Here is a 22500-nt window from a genome sequence, read left to right as displayed (position 1 = left end):
GGTATATAAAGACACCTGTCTTGGGGCAGAGGATCGGACGCCAGAGGGAGAGGGTCTACCGGCCCAGGCAGACCTACCTTGCTTTGACTGAGGAGGAATGTAGGCAAAAGCTACGCCTAACCCATCAGGCTGTTACTGATATCTGCCATCTCCTGGCAGATGAGCTGGGGACAGACGCACACTCTCCCTATGCCCTCCCCGTTGCGGTGAAAGTGACAACGGCACTGCATTTTTATGCGTCTGGGTCGTTCCAGCACCCCCTCAGCTCTATTGGAGGCATTTCACAGTCTTCAATAAGTTCGGCTATACATGCAGTTACGTCAGGTCTAGTCCGACATGCTGGGGAATTCATACAATTTCCCGTAACACCCGACAGCCAAGAGAGAGCTAAGCAGGCGTTCTGGGAGAAGTATGGGTTCCCTGGCGTCCTTGGCGCTATAGACTGCACCCATGTTCAAATACGTGCCCCCCCAGTAAACGCACTGATTTATGTAAACCGCAAGGGAACACATTCTATAAACATCCAAACCATTTGCGATGCCACTTAACATGTCCGTCACGTTTTTGCCAACCATCCTGGCTCAAGCCACGATTCGTTCATTTTGGCAAACTCATCAATTCCGGCCCTTTTCGAGGGGAATCCTCCATTTGATGGGTGGCTGTTGGGTGACAACGGCTACCCATTAAAAACCTGGCTGATGACGCCCTTTATCAACCCTGCAACAGTGCGCGAAACTAATTTCAACACAAAACACACACACACACGTATAGAGCGCACATTTGACATTATAAAAATGCGCTTCAGGTGTTTGGACAGGTCAGGTGGTACTTTCACAGCATTCTTTGCATTCTTTGTGGCATGTTGTGTTTTACACAACATTGCCATGAATCATGGATGTGACAATGACATAAACGAGGATAGATTAGAGGACTTTAGAAGACGTGAGGTTGAACTGCATGTGCCGATGCCATTAAACCGAAATGCCCCAGCAGCAGCACGAGAGAGGAGAGCTCAACTTTCAGAAGCGCTACTTCCTCTATAATGATGTAAGAAAACCATTGCCATCTCCAGTATTGCTTGAGCAAATTGCAATATTATTACCATGCATACATAACCTAGTGATTCAGTGAGGGTGAACCCAAAACATCGGAAAGTATGTTTTTGTGACTTTTATTTCAAATATGTTGCCACCAAAAAACGAATGCTAGTAACTGAAAAAATACAAACGAGAAATGAAAAGTAGAAACATTTCTTCAAACAAGCATGAGAAAATATTGCCGTGATTGTTTCTGGTAACAGACGTTCTGGTGGCCTCGCGGTCTTCCTCCCGGTAATTCCGCCATTACGATAACGAGCCGCTATGGAATATGCGCTCCGCGCTCTTAAAGGGAATGTGAGATGACGCTCTGATTGGTTTATTGCATATTACGCCCAAACCACACCTATGGCTGAGTAACCTCCTTTGGACCAACCCATTTGACACCTGCGCTGGGAGCAAGTGTGTTTTTTCCGCCGTTAAAATAGCAACTGCGCCATAGAGCCGCCCACACAGATACTTGCGTTTGGCGCCGTCCTACTTGCGTTTCTGATCGGCAAGATAGGGCCCTGTGTCTCTCTCTCTCTGCCTCTTTCTCTCTTAGGGCCTGATTTACTAACAGGATTGCGCCCATTTCAGGTGTAAAATAGCGGTCGTAAACACAAAATGGTATTTTCAAAGGAGGCGCATTTGAGTAGAAGCGCATTTTTACGCTTTGTGGGTGTAAACCGCAACGAGCTGGGAGGGAATAAGAAACGTGGGCGTGAAGCGCAAATATATGGGAGGAGAGAAGTTAAGTGCGCCTAATGATGTATTGCGTGGTATTTACTAAAACTGCCTGGCGAGCGCACGTCTCTAATTTGCGGGCTAATTCTCCGCCTCATAAAAGCACGTCTTAACCAGGAAGCGCATTTCCATTGAGTCTGAAAACGTTGATATGGGAGCAGTTTTAAGAGCAAGGCGAAGAAAGAAGACAGAGACAGCGCACAGAAATAATTTTTTCAACTCGTATAACACTTTTTCAGTTAAGCGAACCACAAATCATTAGACGGTACAGGTTAACCAGCCACGCAATACTTCAATTACTGGACCAGATCAGAGAGGACATCGAACCCTTCACCCAGCGATCACATTCCATTCCATCAGTTGTTAAACTCCTGGCAACATTTGCAAATATTGGCCTCCGATAATTTCAAACAGTTATAGCATCTGCAGTTGGTATATCTCAGCCTTCACTCAGCCAAATATTCACCCAGGTACTCGACGCATTGCTACGGCGCACTGGTCAATATACATTTCCCCACTACGATAGCTGAAATTAAACTTTCCGAACGTAATTGGAGCCATTGATTGCATCCACATGCAAACAGTCCCACCTTCAATCCACGAACACATTTCCTGAAACAGAAAGCACACATATTCAATGAATGTCCAGGTCATATGTGATGCCAACATGACCATTACTAATGTGGTAGCAAAATACCCTGGATCTGTCCATGACAGTTTTATCTTCCGCCATCTATCCATGATTGAGCAACGGTGATTTTGGAGAGGCCTGGCTACTTGGTCAATGTATTTGTTTCAGTGGGGATATATTTTAGTGAACCCATGTCCCTTGTAGAACTTATTAATCTCGCCATGTACACATCTATATTGTTATAATAGACAGTTTATGCATTAATGCCACCAATAGCATATTCTTTATAATCGTGTTCTTGTAAGCATCTCGATTTCTCCCGTCTTTTAACGGTGCGCTAAATAATGATTGCCCAGCGTGGATCTGGTTTGATAAATACCGCGGAAAATGCGCAAAACCACCTTGCGTTAATGTGCGACCGCAGATTAAGCTGCCGTCGCAATGTTAGTAAATCAGGACCTAAAGGGCGGAGTAAGCACAGATTGCCCAGCGCGGACCTGGTTTGATAAATACCACCGAAAATGCGCAAAAACGCTGTGCGTTAATGTGCGACCGCAGATTAAGCTGCGGTCGCAATGTCAGTAAATCAGGCCCTTAGTCTCTCTCTCTGTTCCTCTTTCTCTCTTAGTCTCTCCCTCTCTTCCTTTTTCTCTAAGTCTCTCTCTTCTTCTTTCTCTCTTAGTCTCTCTCTTCCTCTCTCTCTCTCTTCCTCTCTTAGTCTTTCTCTCTTTATTGTCATAAACATTCATGTACAGTGTTCCCAAGCAGAAAGTTGATTTCAAAACTAAAAAACAACAACAATAAAAGAAAAAGAAACAACAAAAGAGAAACCAAAACAATCAACATAGTGTAAATGGTGAAGGTCATGGCAGCCGGTGACAAACTGAGCAGCCAGTAAGGGAGTAAAACTAGTTTGTCTCTCCATCTCTCTCTCACCATCTCTCTCTCCATCTCTCTCTCTCCATGTCTCTCCATCTCTACGTCCATCTCTCTGTCCATCTCTCTGCCCATCTCTCTCTCTCCGTCTCTCTCTCCATATCTCTGTCCATCTCTCCTTCCATCCATCTCTGTCTCTCCATCTCTCTCTCCATGTCTCTCCATCTCTCTCTCCTAATCTCTCTCTCTATCTCTCTGCCCCCCTCTCTGCCATCTCTCTCTTTCCATGTCTCTCGCTCCATCTCTCTCCCTCTCTCTCTCCCTCCCTCTCCGTCTCCATCTCTCGCTCTCCCTCTCTCTCTCCCTCTCTCTCTCCCTCTCTCTCTCTCTCTCCATCAGGCTCTGCGGTTGGTGGAGTGGAGGCCCAGTGAGAAGAGGAAGGTGTCATCAGGGACGCTCTCCCCACGCCACGCTCAGACGGCGGCACTGAAGAAGGCCTCCTCGTCGGCCGCGGTTACGCCTGAGGAGAGCCTCTCCCCCTCACCTGCCACAGGTGTGGCCAAGCCCGTGCCCCGCCCCCCCACACAGCAGGCTCCCTGCACCGCGGAGATCAAGACCATGGGCGCCTTCCCCCCCCTCATGCGCGCTGTCTCCTGGGATACGGTGGGCACCCTCAACCTGCGCAACGAATCACAGAGCCCCGCCCACATAGAGGAGGAGGAGGAGCCTATATCAGCCCTGCCCTTCGGTAAGGGGTCAGGTTACAAGGACTTCCCTGTTCCGGCTGCTAACGTCCAGAAGATGTCCAAACTCAGAGAGGTGAGATTCTGTGCTATCACTTACATGCACACACACACGCACACACACATATCAGTTTTTGTATTTTCCGTTGCCGGGAAAGAAAGTTTTTGACATTGTCCTGCAAGTGGGTCCTCAATAGCTCACTAGGTTAATCTAAGTCTGCCGAACCACGACCCGGGGTCAATCCCCGAAAATGACACTCTTTTGCACACCACAAAATAATGTGTGTGTGTGTGTTGTGGCATCATGAGAGGCGTTACCACTGAGCGGGGTGTAGGGCAGTGCGTAATCACTGGACAGAGCAGGCAAAAATGCTTTCAAATGAGGAATTTGGTTTATTAACTAACAAAAAGTCAAACATAAAACTTCTTCAAAAGTCAAAACAGTTGCTCCAAACTTAAATCATACCAACGGTGGTCTGTCCCCACTCTCTACTCTTTTCAAACTCGTTCCTGCTCAGGTGCCAACCTACTCTAACCATTTGCACCTGAGCTTGCAATCAGTGACCTGACCTTCCTAGTCCCCAGAGCACCTCCCCAGGGTCCTAGAGCCTGCCCCGTATAGGCCTTTTGAGGTAATTCACTCCCATTCCAACCTAGTGGAACCACCAGCCCAGCTTGTGGTACCACATACCCTTCCCCTCAACTTCATGCCCCTCCCGGGAGGTTAAAGAAGGGCTTAATTCGATTATCCAAAGCTAAGCACAAAACCACCTTACATAACACTTTTCAGGACCCCAATAGGTTATTTAACAACAAAACACAAAATGTCCTTCCCACCCCCCCTCTTCATTGAGGGTATTTTCCTTTTTTTTTTTCTTTTTTTTAACAATTATCAAGTCCGTTTCTTCCCTGTGTCAGTTCCCAGTTTGTCTGTCCAGCTTCTTTTTTCCTTGGAGTCTATCCATCCCCCTTCCGGTCGTGGACCCTCTGTCTCTTTTGCTCGTTCTGAGCGTTCAGTCTCTGTGCATCAAGACGTGCCGCGGGCTCACCATAGCCCTCAGTTTCGCTGTTGGTGGACTTCTTGACCCTGCTGGAGTAAACACTGGAGTGCTCTTCCTCACCCAACCGAAGGCTGCCATTGGCCAGAGACCAGCCCACCTGTACCTCATGGATGTCGAGGTTCTTGCTGCAGCTGTGCTTCACTGGAATCTTCTCAATGACCATTTCGAAGCTAGCTTTGCCCTTGGCTGCGCTGTATTTGCCTTCTTCAATTAATTCAAAGGGGCCCCTCTCTTTGGAAGTTTCGACTGTGGGACATGCTACTACCACTCTGTGCTGGTAGCCGGTGAACAGGCACATCTCTCTCCTCTCGGCAGCGGCAGCCACGCTTGTCTGGTCCCCCTCTTCACCGAGGTCGGCATCATCGTCTGTGTCATACTCCTCACCACCAGCTTCATCGACGGCATCATCATCATCTTCATCAACAGTAACTTTGTCTATAGCATCTTCAACCTCACAGTCACTGTCATACTCTTCATCATCATTGACATCATTTTCACCAACATCAACATCTTCAACACAGCCGTGACGGTCATACTCTTCATCGACATAATGTTCATCAACATCGAAATCTTCATCATCACCGCTGTCATACTCTTCATCATCGGCACATTCATCATCGCCCCCTAGGACCACCAGCTCTTTGGTGCTGGCCAGCGTTGCTGCCCCTTCTTCGGCAATCTCAGGCAGGGCCTCCCAGACCTGGTCAGCTTCAGGCTGCACCATTTGAATCACGGCAGAAAGCATTTCTCTTACCTTCTGCCCTTCAGCCCCTTGTTGGTTCTTGAACACCTCTGCCGGACGTTTCCCTGGGGCAGTCATTTCAAATGCTGCGGCCCTGCTCATCTGAGTTAGCCTCTCCTGGACTCTCTCAAACATCTCATCAGACCGGGCGTGCTTCTTCGCAACCTCCTGTAGGTCAGCTTCAGACGGATTGTCCATCCGCTGCATCTGTAGCAAGGCTGCACTGGTCTCCAGCTGGGCCGTCTGGCTCTCCAACAGCATCTTCACCAGTTCCTCCATTTCGTTTTTTTCGTTCAGCTTGTGTGAAGTCCTGGAAAAAGTTTCACCAAGCTGTCGATTCCTTCACTTCTGCTCATTAGCACCTACGCCCTCTTGCCCGCATTCTCCACCACATGTGGCATCATGAGAGGCGTTACCACTGAGCGGGGTGTAGGGCAGTGCGTAATCACTGGACAGAGCAGGCAAAAATGCTTTCAAATGAGGAATTTGGTTTATTAACTAACAAAAAGTCAAACATAAAACTTCTTCAAAAGTCAAAACAGTTGCTCCAAACTTAAATCATACCAACGGTGGTCTGTCCCCACTCTCTACTCTTTTCAAACTCGTTCCTGCTCAGGTGCCAACCTACTCTAACCATTTGCACCTGAGCTTGCAATCAGTGACCTGACCTTCCTAGTCCCCAGAGCACCTCCCCAGGGTCCTAGAGCCTGCCCCGTATAGGCCTTTTGAGGTAATTCACTCCCATTCCAACCTAGTGGAACCACCAGCCCAGCTTGTGGTACCACAGTGTTTGTTTACATGTGTGTGTGTGTTTTGCAGGAACACAAGTTGATGCGGAACAACAGCATCTCTGCCTCAAAGCTTCCTGACCTGTCTGAGAATGCTGAGCAGGAGAGAGGTGCGTGTGTGTGTGTGTGTGTTTGTGTTTATGTTTGTGTGTGTGTTTGTGTTTGTGTGTGTGTGTGTGTGTGTGTGTCTGTGTGTGTCTGTGTGTGTGTTGGTACCCCACATTAGAACATGGCTTCCTTGATTTATCTCCTGCTCCCCAGGCCCCTCCCACCGCCCTGCCCCTGACTCCGCCCAAGAGGAGGAGTCTAAGGAGAAGACTGACGTGCTGCCCAGCATCTCTGATGTCATGCTGCGTAAACTCAAAATGCACAGGGGCCTGCCGGGCTGGTGAGGTTTTACACACACACACACACACACACACACACACACACACACACACACACACGCACGCATGTACAGAAACACACACACACATGCAGGCATGCACAGAAACACACACATACACACATGCACACACGCAAGCACACACACTTGCTATGATGTGTAGAGGAGTGAGTTTGTATGACGCTATGATGTCTAGAGGAGTGTGTGTGTGTGAGTGTGTATGACGCTATGATGTCTAGAGGAGTGTGTGTGTGAGTGTGTGTGACGCTATGATGTCTAGAGGAGTGTGTGTGTGAGTGTGTATGACGCTATGATGTCTAGAGTAACGTGTGTGTGAGTGTGTATGACGCTATGATGTCTAGAGGAGTGTGTGTGTGTGTGAGTGTGTATGACGCTATGATGTCTAGAGGAGTGTGTGTGTGTGTGAGTGTGTATGACGCTATGATGTCTAGAGGAGTGTGTGTGTGAGTGTGTATGACGCTATGATGTCTAGAGTAACGTGTGTGTGAGTGTGTATGACGCTATGATGTCTAGAGTAACGTGTGTGTGTGAGTGTGTATGACGCTATGATGTCTAGAGGAGTGTGTGTGTGAGTGTGTGTGACGCTATGATGTCTAGAGTAACGTGTGTGTGAGTGTGTATGACGCTATGATGTCTAGAGTAACGTGTGTGTATGAGTGTGTATGACGCTATGATGTCTAGAGGAGTGTGTGTGTGTGTGAGTGTGTATGACGCTATGATGTCTAGAGGAGTGTGTGTGTGAGTGTGTATGACGCTATGATGTCTAGAGTAACGTGTGTGTGTGAGTGTGTATGACGCTATGATGTCTAGAGGAGTGTGTGTGTGTGTGTGTGTATGACGCTATGATGTCTAGAGGAGTGTGTGTATGAGTGTGTATGACGCTATGATGTCTAGAGGAGTGTGTGTGTATGAGTGTGTATGACGCTATGATGTCTAGAGGAGTGTGTGTGAGTGTGTGTATGACGCTATGATGTCTAGAGTAACGTGTGTGTGTGAGTGTGTATGACGCTATGATGTCTAGAGGAGTGTGTGTGTGTGAGTGTGTGTGACGCTATGATGTCTAGAGGAGTGTGTGTGTGTGTGAGTGTGTATGACGCTATGATGTCTAGAGTAACGTGTGTGTGTGAGTGTGTATGACGCTATGATGTCTAGAGGAGTGTGTGTGTGTGAGTGTGTGTGACGCTATGATGTCTAGAGGAGTGTGTGTGTGAGTGTGTATGACGCTATGATGTCTAGAGGAGTGTGTGTGTGAGTGTGTATGACGCTATGATGTCTAGAGTAACGTGTGTGTGTGAGTGTGTATGACGCTATGATGTCTAGAGGAGTGTGTGTGTGAGTGTGTATGACGCTATGATGTCTAGAGTAACGTGTGTGTGAGTGTGTATGACGCTATGATGTCTAGAGGAGTGTGTGTGTGAGTGTGTATGACGCTATGATGTCTAGAGTAACGTGTGTGTGAGTGTGTATGACGCTATGATGTCTAGAGTAACGTGTGTGTGAGTGTGTGTGACGCTATGATGTCTAGAGTAACGTGTGTGTGTGAGTGTGTATGACGCTATGATGTCTAGAGTAACGTGTGTGTGAGTGTGTATGACGCTATGATGTCTAGAGGAGTGTGTGTGTGAGTGTGTATGACGCTATGATGTCTAGAGGAGTGTGTGTATGAGTGTGTGTGACGCTATGATGTCTAGAGTAACGTGTGTGTGAGTGTGTATGACGCTATGATGTCTAGAGTAACGTGTGTGTGAGTGTGTGTGACGCTATGATGTCTAGAGGAGTGTGTGTGTGAGTGTGTATGACGCTATGATGTCTAGAGTAACGTGTGTGTGTGAGTGTGTATGACGCTATGATGTCTAGAGGAGTGTGTGTGTGAGTGTGTGACGCTATGATGTCTAGAGTAACGTGTGTGTGAGTGTGTATGACGCTATGATGTCTAGAGTAACGTGTGTGTGTGAGTGTGTATGACGCTATGATGTCTAGAGTAACGTGTGTGTGAGTGTGTATGACGCTATGATGTCTAGAGGAGTGTGTGTGAGTGTGTATGACGCTATGATGTCTAGAGTAACGTGTGTGTGAGTGTGTATGACGCTATGATGTCTAGAGTAACGTGTGTGTGAGTGTGTATGACGCTATGATGTCTAGAGTAACGTGTGTGTGAGTGTGTATGACGCTATGATGTCTAGAGTAACGTGTGTGTGTGAGTGTGTATGACGCTATGATGTCTAGAGGAGTGTGTGTGTGTGAGTGTGTATGACGCTATGATGTCTAGAGTAACGTGTGTGTGTGAGTGTGTATGACGCTATGATGTCTAGAGTAACGTGTGTGTGAGTGTGTATGACGCTATGATGTCTAGAGGAGTGTGTGTATGAGTGTGTGTGACGCTATGATGTCTAGAGGAGTGTGTGTGTATGAGTGTGTATGACGCTATGATGTCTAGAGTAACGTGTGTGTGAGTGTGTATGACGCTATGATGTCTAGAGTAACGTGTGTGTGAGTGTGTATGACGCTATGATGTCTAGAGGAGTGTGTGTGTGAGTGTGTATGACGCTATGATGTCTAGAGTAACGTGTGTGTGAGTGTGTATGACGCTATGATGTCTAGAGTAACGTGTGTGTGTGAGTGTGTATGACGCTATGATGTCTAGAGGAGTGTGTGTGTGAGTGTGTGTGACGCTATGATGTCTAGAGTAACGTGTGTGTGAGTGTGTATGACGCTATGATGTCTAGAGTAACGTGTGTGTATGAGTGTGTATGACGCTATGATGTCTAGAGGAGTGTGTGTGTGTGTGAGTGTGTATGACGCTATGATGTCTAGAGGAGTGTGTGTGTGAGTGTGTATGACGCTATGATGTCTAGAGTAACGTGTGTGTGTGAGTGTGTATGACGCTATGATGTCTAGAGGAGTGTGTGTGTGTGTGTGTGTATGACGCTATGATGTCTAGAGGAGTGTGTGTATGAGTGTGTATGACGCTATGATGTCTAGAGGAGTGTGTGTGTGAGTGTGTATGACGCTATGATGTCTAGAGGAGTGTGTGTGTGAGTGTGTGTGACGCTATGATGTCTAGAGTAACGTGTGTGTGAGTGTGTATGACGCTATGATGTCTAGAGTAACGTGTGTGTATGAGTGTGTATGACGCTATGATGTCTAGAGGAGTGTGTGTGTGTGTGAGTGTGTATGACGCTATGATGTCTAGAGGAGTGTGTGTGTGAGTGTGTATGACGCTATGATGTCTAGAGTAACGTGTGTGTGTGAGAGTGTATGACGCTATGATGTCTAGAGGAGTGTGTGTGTGTGTGTGTGTATGACGCTATGATGTCTAGAGGAGTGTGTGTATGAGTGTGTATGACGCTATGATGTCTAGAGGAGTGTGTGTGTATGAGTGTGTATGACGCTATGATGTCTAGAGGAGTGTGTGTGTGTGTGAGTGTGTATGACGCTATGATGTCTAGAGGAGTGTGTGTGTGTGAGTGTGTGTGACGCTATGATGTCTAGAGGAGTGTGTGTGTGAGTGTGTATGACGCTATGATGTCTAGAGGAGTGTGTGTGTGAGTGTGTATGACGCTATGATGTCTAGAGTAACGTGTGTGTGTGAGTGTGTATGACGCTATGATGTCTAGAGGAGTGTGTGTGTGAGTGTGTATGACGCTATGATGTCTAGAGTAACGTGTGTGTGTGAGTGTGTGTGACGCTATGATGTCTAGAGTAACGTGTGTGTGTGAGTGTGTATGACGCTATGATGTCTAGAGTAACGTGTGTGTGAGTGTGTATGACGCTATGATGTCTAGAGGAGTGTGTGTGTGAGTGTGTATGACGCTATGATGTCTAGAGGAGTGTGTGTATGAGTGTGTGTGACGCTATGATGTCTAGAGTAACGTGTGTGTGAGTGTGTATGACGCTATGATGTCTAGAGTAACGTGTGTGTGAGTGTGTGTGACGCTATGATGTCTAGAGGAGTGTGTGTGTGAGTGTGTATGACGCTATGATGTCTAGAGTAACGTGTGTGTGTGAGTGTGTATGACGCTATGATGTCTAGAGTAACGTGTGTGTGTGAGTGTGTATGACGCTATGATGTCTAGAGTAACGTGTGTGTGTGAGTATGTATGACGCTATGATGTCTAGAGTAACGTGTGTGTGAGTGTGTATGACGCTATGATGTCTAGAGTAACGTGTGTGTGAGTGTGTATGACGCTATGATGTCTAGAGTAACGTGTGTGTGAGTGTGTATGACGCTATGATGTCTAGAGTAACGTGTGTGTGAGTGTGTATGACGCTATGATGTCTAGAGGAGTGTGTGTGTGAGTGTGTATGACGCTATGATGTCTAGAGGAGTGTGTGTGTGAGTGTGTGTGACGCTATGATGTCTAGAGTAACGTGTGTGTGAGTGTGTATGACGCTATGATGTCTAGAGGAGTGTGTGTGTGAGTGTGTATGACGCTATGATGTCTAGAGTAACGTGTGTGTGAGTGTGTATGACGCTATGATGTCTAGAGTAACGTGTGTGTGAGTGTGTATGACGCTATGATGTCTAGAGTAACGTGTGTGTGTGAGTGTGTATGACGCTATGATGTCTAGAGGAGTGTGTGTGTGTGAGTGTGTATGACGCTATGATGTCTAGAGGAGTGTGTGTGTGTGTGAGTGTGTATGACGCTATGATGTCTAGAGGAGTGTGTGTGTGAGTGTGTATGACGCTATGATGTCTAGAGTAACGTGTGTGTGAGTGTGTATGACGCTATGATGTCTAGAGGAGTGTGTGTATGAGTGTGTGTGACGCTATGATGTCTAGAGGAGTGTGTGTGTGAGTGTGTATGACGCTATGATGTCTAGAGTAACGTGTGTGTGAGTGTGTATGACGCTATGATGTCTAGAGTAACGTGTGTGTGAGTGTGTATGACGCTATGATGTCTAGAGTAACGTGTGTGTGTGAGTGTGTATGACGCTATGATGTCTAGAGGAGTGTGTGTATGAGTGTGTGTGACGCTATGATGTCTAGAGGAGTGTGTGTGTGAGTGTGTATGACGCTATGATGTCTAGAGGAGTGTGTGTATGAGTGTGTGTGACGCTATGATGTCTAGAGTAACGTGTGTGTGAGTGTGTGTGACGCTATGATGTCTAGAGTAACGTGTGTGTGAGTGTGTATGACGCTATGATGTCTAGAGTAACGTGTGTGTGAGTGTGTATGACGCTATGATGTCTAGAGTAACGTGTGTGTGAGTGTGTATGACGCTATGATGTCTAGAGTAACGTGTGTGTGTGAGTGTGTATGACGCTATGATGTCTAGAGGAGTGTGTGTGTGAGTGTGTATGACGCTATGATGTCTAGAGTAACGTGTGTGTGAGTGTGTATGACGCTATGATGTCTAGAGTAACGTGTGTGTATGAGTGTGTATGACGCTATGATGTCTAGAGGAGTGTGTGTGTGAGTGTGTATGACGCTATGATGTCTAGAGTAACGTGTGTGTGTGAGTGTGTATGACGCTATGATGTCTAGAGTAACGTGTGTGTGAGTGTGTATGACGCTATGATGTCTAGAGGAGTGTGTGTGTATGAGTGTGTATGACGCTATGATGTCTAGAGTAACGTGTGTGTGTGAGTGTGTATGACGCTATGATGTCTAGAGTAACGTGTGTGTGAGTGTGTATGACGCTATGATGTCTAGAGGAGTGTGTGTGTGAGTGTGTGTGACGCTATGATGTCTAGAGGAGTGTGTGTGTGTGTGAGTGTGTATGACGCTATGATGTCTAGAGTAACGTGTGTGTGAGTGTGTATGACGCTATGATGTCTAGAGGAGTGTGTGTGTGAGTGTGTATGACGCTATGATGTCTAGAGTAACGTGTGTGTGAGTGTGTATGACGCTATGATGTCTAGAGGAGTGTGTGTGTGAGTGTGTATGACGCTATGATGTCTAGAGTAACGTGTGTGTGAGTGTGTATGACGCTATGATGTCTAGAGGAGTGTGTGTGTGAGTGTGTATGACGCTATGATGTCTAGAGGAGTGTGTGTGTGAGTGTGTATGACGCTATGATGTCTAGAGTAACGTGTGTGTGAGTGTGTATGACGCTATGATGTCTATAGGAGTGTGTGTGAGTGTGTATGACGCTATGATGTCTAGAGGAGTGTGTGTGTGAGTGTGTATGACGCTATGATGTCTAGAGTAACGTGTATGTGTGAGTGTGTATGACGCTATGATGTCTAGAGTAACGTGTGTATGTGAGTGTGTATGACGCTATGATGTCTAGAGTAACGTGTGTGTGAGTGTGTATGACGCTATGATGTCTAGAGTAACGTGTGTGTGTGAGTGTGTATGACGCTATGATGTCTAGAGGAGTGTGTGTGTGAGTGTGTATGACGCTATGATGTCTAGAGGAGTGTGTGTGTGAGTGTGTATGACGCTATGATGTCTAGAGGAGTGTGTGTGTATGAGTGTGTATGACGCTATGATGTCTAGAGTAACGTGTGTGTGTGAGTGTGTATGACGCTATGATGTCTAGAGTAACGTGTGTGTGTGAGTGTGTATGTCGCTATGATGTCTAGAGTAACGTGTGTGTGAGTGTGTATGACGCTATGATGTCTAGAGTAACGTGTGTGTGAGTGTGTATGACGCTATGATGTCTAGAGTAACGTGTGTGTATGAGTGTGTATGACGCTATGATGTCTAGAGGAGTGTGTGTATGAGTGTGTATGACGCTATGATGTCTAGAGGAGTGTGTGTGTGAGTGTGTATGACGCTATGATGTCTAGAGGAGTGTGTGTGTGAGTGTGTATGACGCTATGATGTCTAGAGGAGTGTGTGTGTGAGTGTGTATGACGCTATGATGTCTAGAGTAACGTGTGTGTGAGTGTGTGTGACGCTATGATGTCTAGAGGAGTGTGTGTGTGAGTGTGTATGACGCTATGATGTCTAGAGTAACGTGTGTGTGAGTGTGTATGACGCTATGATGTCTAGAGTAACGTGTGTGTGTGAGTGTGTATGACGCTATGATGTCTAGAGTAACGTGTGTGTGAGTGTGTGTGACGCTATGATGTCTAGAGGAGTGTGTGTGTGAGTGTGTGTGACGCTATGATGTCTAGAGGAGTGTGTGTATGAGTGTGTGTGACGCTATGATGTCTAGAGGAGTGTGTGTGTGAGTGTGTATGACGCTATGATGTCTAGAGTAACGTGTGTGTATGAGTGTGTATGACGCTATGATGTCTAGAGGAGTGTGTGTGTGAGTGTGTATGACGCTATGATGTCTAGAGTAACGTGTGTGTGTGAGTGTGTATGACGCTATGATGTCTAGAGTAACGTGTGTGTGAGTGTGTATGACGCTATGATGTCTAGAGTAACGTGTGTGTGTGAGTGTGTATGACGCTATGATGTCTAGAGTAACGTGTGTGTGAGTGTGTATGACGCTATGATGTCTAGAGTAACGTGTGTGTGAGTGTGTATGACGCTATGATGTCTAGAGTAACGTGTGTGTGAGTGTGTATGACGCTATGATGTCTAGAGGAGTGTGTGTGTGAGTGTGTATGACGCTATGATGTCTAGAGTAACGTGTGTGTGTGAGTGTGTATGACGCTATGATGTCTAGAGGAGTGTGTGTGTGAGTGTGTATGACGCTATGATGTCTAGAGGAGTGTGTGTGTGAGTGTGTGTGACGCTATGATGTCTAGAGTAACGTGTGTGTGAGTGTGTATGACGCTATGATGTCTAGAGGAGTGTGTGTGTGTGAGTGTGTGTGACGCTATGATGTCTAGAGGAGTGTGTGTGTGAGTGTGTATGACGCTATGATGTCTAGAGGAGTGTGTGTGTGAGTGTGTATGACGCTATGATGTCTAGAGTAACGTGTGTGTGAGTGTGTATGACGCTATGATGTCTAGAGGAGTGTGTGTGTGTGAGTGTGTGTGACGCTATGATGTCTAGAGGAGTGTGTGTGTGAGTGTGTATGACGCTATGATGTCTAGAGGAGTGTGTGTATGAGTGTGTGTGACGCTATGATGTCTAGAGGAGTGTGTGTGTGAGTGTGTATGACGCTATGATGTCTAGAGTAACGTGTGTGTGAGTGTGTATGACGCTATGATGTCTAGAGTAACGTGTGTGTGAGTGTGTATGACGCTATGATGTCTAGAGTAACGTGTGTGTGTGAGTGTGTATGACGCTATGATGTCTAGAGGAGTGTGTGTGTGTGAGTGTGTATGACGCTATGATGTCTAGAGGAGTGTGTGTGTGTGTGAGTGTGTATGACGCTATGATGTCTAGAGGAGTGTGTGTGTGAGTGTGTATGACGCTATGATGTCTAGAGTAACGTGTGTGTGAGTGTGTATGACGCTATGATGTCTAGAGGAGTGTGTGTATGAGTGTGTGTGACGCTATGATGTCTAGAGGAGTGTGTGTGTGAGTGTGTATGACGCTATGATGTCTAGAGTAACGTGTGTGTGAGTGTGTATGACGCTATGATGTCTAGAGTAACGTGTGTGTGAGTGTGTATGACGCTATGATGTCTAGAGTAACGTGTGTGTGAGTGTGTATGACGCTATGATGTCTAGAGTAACGTGTGTGTGTGAGTGTGTATGACGCTATGATGTCTAGAGTAACGTGTGTGTGAGTGTGTGTGACGCTATGATGTCTAGAGGAGTGTGTGTGTGAGTGTGTGTGACGCTATGATGTCTAGAGGAGTGTGTGTATGAGTGTGTGTGACGCTATGATGTCTAGAGGAGTGTGTGTGTGAGTGTGTATGACGCTATGATGTCTAGAGTAACGTGTGTGTATGAGTGTGTATGACGCTATGATGTCTAGAGGAGTGTGTGTGTGAGTGTGTATGACGCTATGATGTCTAGAGTAACGTGTGTGTGTGAGTGTGTATGACGCTATGATGTCTAGAGTAACGTGTGTGTGAGTGTGTATGACGCTATGATGTCTAGAGTAACGTGTGTGTGTGAGTGTGTATGACGCTATGATGTCTAGAGTAACGTGTGTGTGAGTGTGTATGACGCTATGATGTCTAGAGTAACGTGTGTGTGAGTGTGTATGACGCTATGATGTCTAGAGTAACGTGTGTGTGAGTGTGTATGACGCTATGATGTCTAGAGGAGTGTGTGTGTGAGTGTGTATGACGCTATGATGTCTAGAGTAACGTGTGTGTGTGAGTGTGTATGACGCTATGATGTCTAGAGGAGTGTGTGTGTGAGTGTGTATGACGCTATGATGTCTAGAGGAGTGTGTGTGTGAGTGTGTGTGACGCTATGATGTCTAGAGTAACGTGTGTGTGAGTGTGTATGACGCTATGATGTCTAGAGGAGTGTGTGTGTGTGAGTGTGTGTGACGCTATGATGTCTAGAGGAGTGTGTGTGTGAGTGTGTATGACGCTATGATGTCTAGAGGAGTGTGTGTGTGAGTGTGTATGACGCTATGATGTCTAGAGTAACGTGTGTGTGAGTGTGTATGACGCTATGATGTCTAGAGGAGTGTGTGTGTGTGAGTGTGTGTGACGCTATGATGTCTAGAGGAGTGTGTGTGTGAGTGTGTATGACGCTATGATGTCTAGAGGAGTGTGTGTATGAGTGTGTGTGACGCTATGATGTCTAGAGGAGTGTGTGTGTGAGTGTGTATGACGCTATGATGTCTAGAGTAACGTGTGTGTGAGTGTGTATGACGCTATGATGTCTAGAGTAACGTGTGTGTGAGTGTGTATGACGCTATGATGTCTAGAGTAACGTGTGTGTGTGAGTGTGTATGACGCTATGATGTCTAGAGGAGTGTGTGTGTGTGAGTGTGTATGACGCTATGATGTCTAGAGGAGTGTGTGTGTGTGTGAGTGTGTATGACGCTATGATGTCTAGAGGAGTGTGTGTGTGAGTGTGTATGACGCTATGATGTCTAGAGTAACGTGTGTGTGAGTGTGTATGACGCTATGATGTCTAGAGGAGTGTGTGTATGAGTGTGTGTGACGCTATGATGTCTAGAGGAGTGTGTGTGTGAGTGTGTATGACGCTATGATGTCTAGAGTAACGTGTGTGTGAGTGTGTATGACGCTATGATGTCTAGAGTAACGTGTGTGTGAGTGTGTATGACGCTATGATGTCTAGAGTAACGTGTGTGTGTGAGTGTGTATGACGCTATGATGTCTAGAGGAGTGTGTGTATGAGTGTGTGTGACGCTATGATGTCTAGAGGAGTGTGTGTGTGAGTGTGTATGACGCTATGATGTCTAGAGGAGTGTGTGTATGAGTGTGTGTGAGTGTGTATGACGCTATGATGTCTAGAGTAACGTGTGTGTGTGAGTGTGTGTGACGCTATGATGTCTAGAGTAACGTGTGTGTGAGTGTGTGTGACGCTATGATGTCTAGAGTAACGTGTGTGTGAGTGTGTATGACGCTATGATGTCTAGAGTAACGTGTGTGTGAGTGTGTATGACGCTATGATGTCTAGAGTAACGTGTGTGTGTGAGTGTGTGTGACGCTATGATGTCTAGAGTAACGTGTGTGTGAGTGTGTATGACGCTATGATGTCTAGAGTAACGTGTGTGTGAGTGTGTATGACGCTATGATGTCTAGAGTAACGTGTGTGTGTGAGTGTGTATGACGCTATGATGTCTAGAGGAGTGTGTGTGTGTGTGAGTGTGTATGACGCTATGATGTCTAGAGGAGTGTGTGTGTGAGTGTGTATGACGCTATGATGTCTAGAGGAGTGTGTGTATGAGTGTGTATGACGCTATGATGTCTATAGGAGTGTGTGTGTGAGTGTGTGTGACGCTATGATGTCTAGAGGAGTGTGTGTGTGAGTGTGTATGACGCTATGATGTCTAGAGGAGTGTGTGTGTGAGTGTGTATGACGCTATGATGTCTAGAGGAGTGTGTGTGTGAGTGTGTATGACGCTATGATGTCTAGAGGAGTGTGTGTGTGAGTGTGTATGACGCTATGATGTCTATAGGAGTGTGTGTGTGAGTGTGTGTGACGCTATGATGTCTAGAGGAGTGTGTGTGTGAGTGTGTATGACGCTATGATGTCTAGAGTAACGTGTGTGTATGAGTGTGTATGACGCTATGATGTCTAGAGGAGTGTGTGTGTGAGTGTGTATGACGCTATGATGTCTAGAGTAACGTGTGTGTGAGTGTGTATGACGCTATGATGTCTAGAGGAGTGTGTGTGTATGAGTGTGTATGACGCTATGATGTCTAGAGGAGTGTGTGTGTGAGTGTGTATGACGCTATGATGTCTAGAGTAACGTGTGTGTGAGTGTGTATGACGCTATGATGTCTAGAGGAGTGTGTGTGTGAGTGTGTATGACGCTATGATGTCTAGAGTAACGTGTGTGTGTGAGTGTGTATGACGCTATGATGTCTAGAGGAGTGTGTGTGTGAGTGTGTATGACGCTATGATGTCTAGAGGAGTGTGTGTGTGAGTGTGTATGACGCTATGATGTCTAGAGGAGTGTGTGTATGAGTGTGTATGACGCTATGATGTCTAGAGTAACGTGTGTGTGTGAGTGTGTATGACGCTATGATGTCTAGAGGAGTGTGTGTGTATGAGTGTGTGTGATGCTATGATGTCTAGAGTAACGTGTGTGTGAGTGTGTATGACGCTATGATGTCTAGAGTAACGTGTGTGTGTGAGTGTGTATGACGCTATGATGTCTAGAGGAGTGTGTGTGTGAGTGTGTATGACGCTATGATGTCTAGAGTAACGTGTGTGTGAGTGTGTATGACGCTATGATGTCTAGAGGAGTGTGTGTGTGAGTGTGTGACGCTATGATGTCTAGAGTAACGTGTGTGTGAGTGTGTATGACGCTATGATGTCTAGAGGAGTGTGTGTGTGAGTGTGTATGACGCTATGATGTCTAGAGTAACGTGTGTGTGAGTGTGTATGACGCTATGATGTCTAGAGGAGTGTGTGTGTGTGAGTGTGTGTGACGCTATGATGTCTAGAGGAGTGTGTGTGTGAGTGTGTATGACGCTATGATGTCTAGAGGAGTGTGTGTATGAGTGTGTGTGACGCTATGATGTCTAGAGGAGTGTGTGTGTGAGTGTGTATGACGCTATGATGTCTAGAGTAACGTGTGTGTGAGTGTGTATGACGCTATGATGTCTAGAGTAACGTGTGTGTGAGTGTGTATGACGCTATGATGTCTAGAGTAACGTGTGTGTGTGAGTGTGTATGACGCTATGATGTCTAGAGGAGTGTGTGTGTGTGAGTGTGTATGACGCTATGATGTCTAGAGGAGTGTGTGTGTGTGTGAGTGTGTATGACGCTATGATGTCTAGAGGAGTGTGTGTGTGAGTGTGTATGACGCTATGATGTCTAGAGTAACGTGTGTGTGAGTGTGTATGACGCTATGATGTCTAGAGGAGTGTGTGTATGAGTGTGTGTGACGCTATGATGTCTAGAGGAGTGTGTGTGTGAGTGTGTATGACGCTATGATGTCTAGAGTAACGTGTGTGTGAGTGTGTATGACGCTATGATGTCTAGAGTAACGTGTGTGTGAGTGTGTATGACGCTATGATGTCTAGAGTAACGTGTGTGTGTGAGTGTGTATGACGCTATGATGTCTAGAGGAGTGTGTGTATGAGTGTGTGTGACGCTATGATGTCTAGAGGAGTGTGTGTGTGAGTGTGTATGACGCTATGATGTCTAGAGGAGTGTGTGTATGAGTGTGTGTGAGTGTGTATGACGCTATGATGTCTAGAGTAACGTGTGTGTGTGAGTGTGTGTGACGCTATGATGTCTAGAGTAACGTGTGTGTGAGTGTGTGTGACGCTATGATGTCTAGAGTAACGTGTGTGTGTGAGTGTGTGTGACGCTATGATGTCTAGAGTAACGTGTGTGTGAGTGTGTATGACGCTATGATGTCTAGAGTAACGTGTGTGTGAGTGTGTATGACGCTATGATGTCTAGAGTAACGTGTGTGTGAGTGTGTATGACGCTATGATGTCTAGAGTAACGTGTGTGTGAGTGTGTATGACGCTATGATGTCTAGAGTAACGTGTGTGTGAGTGTGTATGACGCTATGATGTCTAGAGTAACGTGTGTGTATGAGTGTGTATGACGCTATGATGTCTAGAGGAGTGTGTGTGTGAGTGTGTATGACGCTATGATGTCTAGAGTAACGTGTGTGTGTGAGTGTGTATGACGCTATGATGTCTAGAGTAACGTGTGTGTGTGAGTGTGTGTGACGCTATGATGTCTAGAGTAACGTGTGTGTGAGTGTGTATGACGCTATGATGTCTAGAGTAACGTGTGTGTGAGTGTGTATGACGCTATGATGTCTAGAGTAACGTGTGTGTGTGAGTGTGTATGACGCTATGATGTCTAGAGGAGTGTGTGTGTGTGTGAGTGTGTATGACGCTATGATGTCTAGAGGAGTGTGTGTGTGAGTGTGTATGACGCTATGATGTCTAGAGGAGTGTGTGTATGAGTGTGTATGACGCTATGATGTCTATAGGAGTGTGTGTGTGAGTGTGTGTGACGCTATGATGTCTAGAGGAGTGTGTGTGTGAGTGTGTATGACGCTATGATGTCTAGAGGAGTGTGTGTGTGAGTGTGTATGACGCTATGATGTCTAGAGGAGTGTGTGTGTGAGTGTGTATGACGCTATGATGTCTAGAGGAGTGTGTGTGTGAGTGTGTATGACGCTATGATGTCTATAGGAGTGTGTGTGTGAGTGTGTGTGACGCTATGATGTCTAGAGGAGTGTGTGTGTGAGTGTGTATGACGCTATGATGTCTAGAGTAACGTGTGTGTATGAGTGTGTATGACGCTATGATGTCTAGAGGAGTGTGTGTGTGAGTGTGTATGACGCTATGATGTCTAGAGTAACGTGTGTGTGAGTGTGTATGACGCTATGATGTCTAGAGGAGTGTGTGTGTATGAGTGTGTATGACGCTATGATGTCTAGAGGAGTGTGTGTGTGAGTGTGTATGACGCTATGATGTCTAGAGTAACGTGTGTGTGAGTGTGTATGACGCTATGATGTCTAGAGGAGTGTGTGTATGAGTGTGTATGACGCTATGATGTCTAGAGTAACGTGTGTGTGTGAGTGTGTATGACGCTATGATGTCTAGAGGAGTGTGTGTGTATGAGTGTGTGTGATGCTATGATGTCTAGAGTAACGTGTGTGTGAGTGTGTATGACGCTATGATGTCTAGAGTAACGTGTGTGTGTGAGTGTGTATGACGCTATGATGTCTAGAGGAGTGTGTGTGTGAGTGTGTATGACGCTATGATGTCTAGAGTAACGTGTGTGTGAGTGTGTATGACGCTATGATGTCTAGAGGAGTGTGTGTGTGAGTGTGTGACGCTATGATGTCTAGAGTAACGTGTGTGTGAGTGTGTATGACGCTATGATGTCTAGAGGAGTGTGTGTGTGAGTGTGTATGACGCTATGATGTCTAGAGGAGTGTGTGTATGAGTGTGTATGACGCTATGATGTCTAGAGGAGTGTGTGTGTGAGTGTGTATGACGCTATGATGTCTAGAGTAACGTGTGTGTGTGAGTGTGTATGACGCTATGATGTCTAGAGGAGTGTGTGTGTGAGTGTGTATGACGCTATGATGTCTAGAGTAACGTGTGTGTGAGTGTGTATGACGCTATGATGTCTAGAGGAGTGTGTGTATGAGTGTGTATGACGCTATGATGTCTAGAGGAGTGTGTGTGTGAGTGTGTATGACGCTATGATGTCTAGAGTAACGTGTGTGTGTGAGTGTGTATGACGCTATGATGTCTAGAGGAGTGTGTGTGTGAGTGTGTATGACGCTATGATGTCTAGAGGAGTGTGTGTGTGAGTGTGTGTGACGCTATGATGTCTAGAGTAACGTGTGTGTGTGAGTGTGTGTGACGCTATGATGTCTAGAGTAACGTGTGTGTGTGAGTGTGTATGACGCTATGATGTCTAGAGGAGTGTGTGTGTGAGTGTGTATGACGCTATGATGTCTAGAGTAACGTGTGTGTGAGTGTGTATGACGCTATGATGTCTAGAGTAACGTGTGTGTGAGTGTGTATGACGCTATGATGTCTAGAGGAGTGTGTGTGTGAGTGTGTATGACGCTATGATGTCTAGAGGAGTGTGTGTATGAGTGTGTATGACGCTATGATGTCTAGAGGAGTGTGTGTGTGTGAGTGTGTATGACGCTATGATGTCTAGAGTAACGTGTGTGTATGAGTGTGTATGACGCTATGATGTCTAGAGTAACGTGTGTGTGTGAGTGTGTATGACGCTATGATGTCTAGAGGAGTGTGTGTGTGTGAGTGTGTGTGACGCTATGATGTCTAGAGTAACGTGTGTGTATGAGTGTGTATGACGCTATGATGTCTAGAGGAGTGTGTGTGAGTGTGTATGACGCTATGATGTCTAGAGGAGTGTGTGTGTGTGAGTGTGTATGACGCTATGATGTCTAGAGGAGTGTGTGTGTGAGTGTGTATGACGCTATGATGTCTAGAGTAACGTGTGTGTGTGAGTGTGT

General features: G+C 46.2%; 1 protein-coding gene across 1 annotated transcript in view; it reads left to right on the top strand.

The window, feature by feature from the left end:
- mrvi1 (murine retrovirus integration site 1 homolog) overlaps positions 1-22500 on the top strand; it is a 57841-nt gene that overhangs the window by 8364 nt on the left and 26977 nt on the right. Inside the window, exons 8-10 of the mRNA XM_080840434.1 lie at positions 3730-4149; positions 6696-6774; positions 6926-7052. Of these exons, the coding sequence (XP_080696560.1) occupies positions 3730-4149; positions 6696-6774; positions 6926-7052 (626 nt within the window). The remainder of the gene's footprint in view (positions 1-3729; positions 4150-6695; positions 6775-6925; positions 7053-22500) is intronic.

This window comes from Sprattus sprattus (assembly GCF_963457725.1).
Source record: "Sprattus sprattus genome assembly, chromosome: 6".
NCBI classification, from domain to species: Eukaryota; Metazoa; Chordata; class Actinopteri; order Clupeiformes; family Clupeidae; genus Sprattus; species Sprattus sprattus.
Note: the sequence above shows the minus strand (reverse complement) of the source record. Positions and strands in the feature narration are given on the sequence as shown.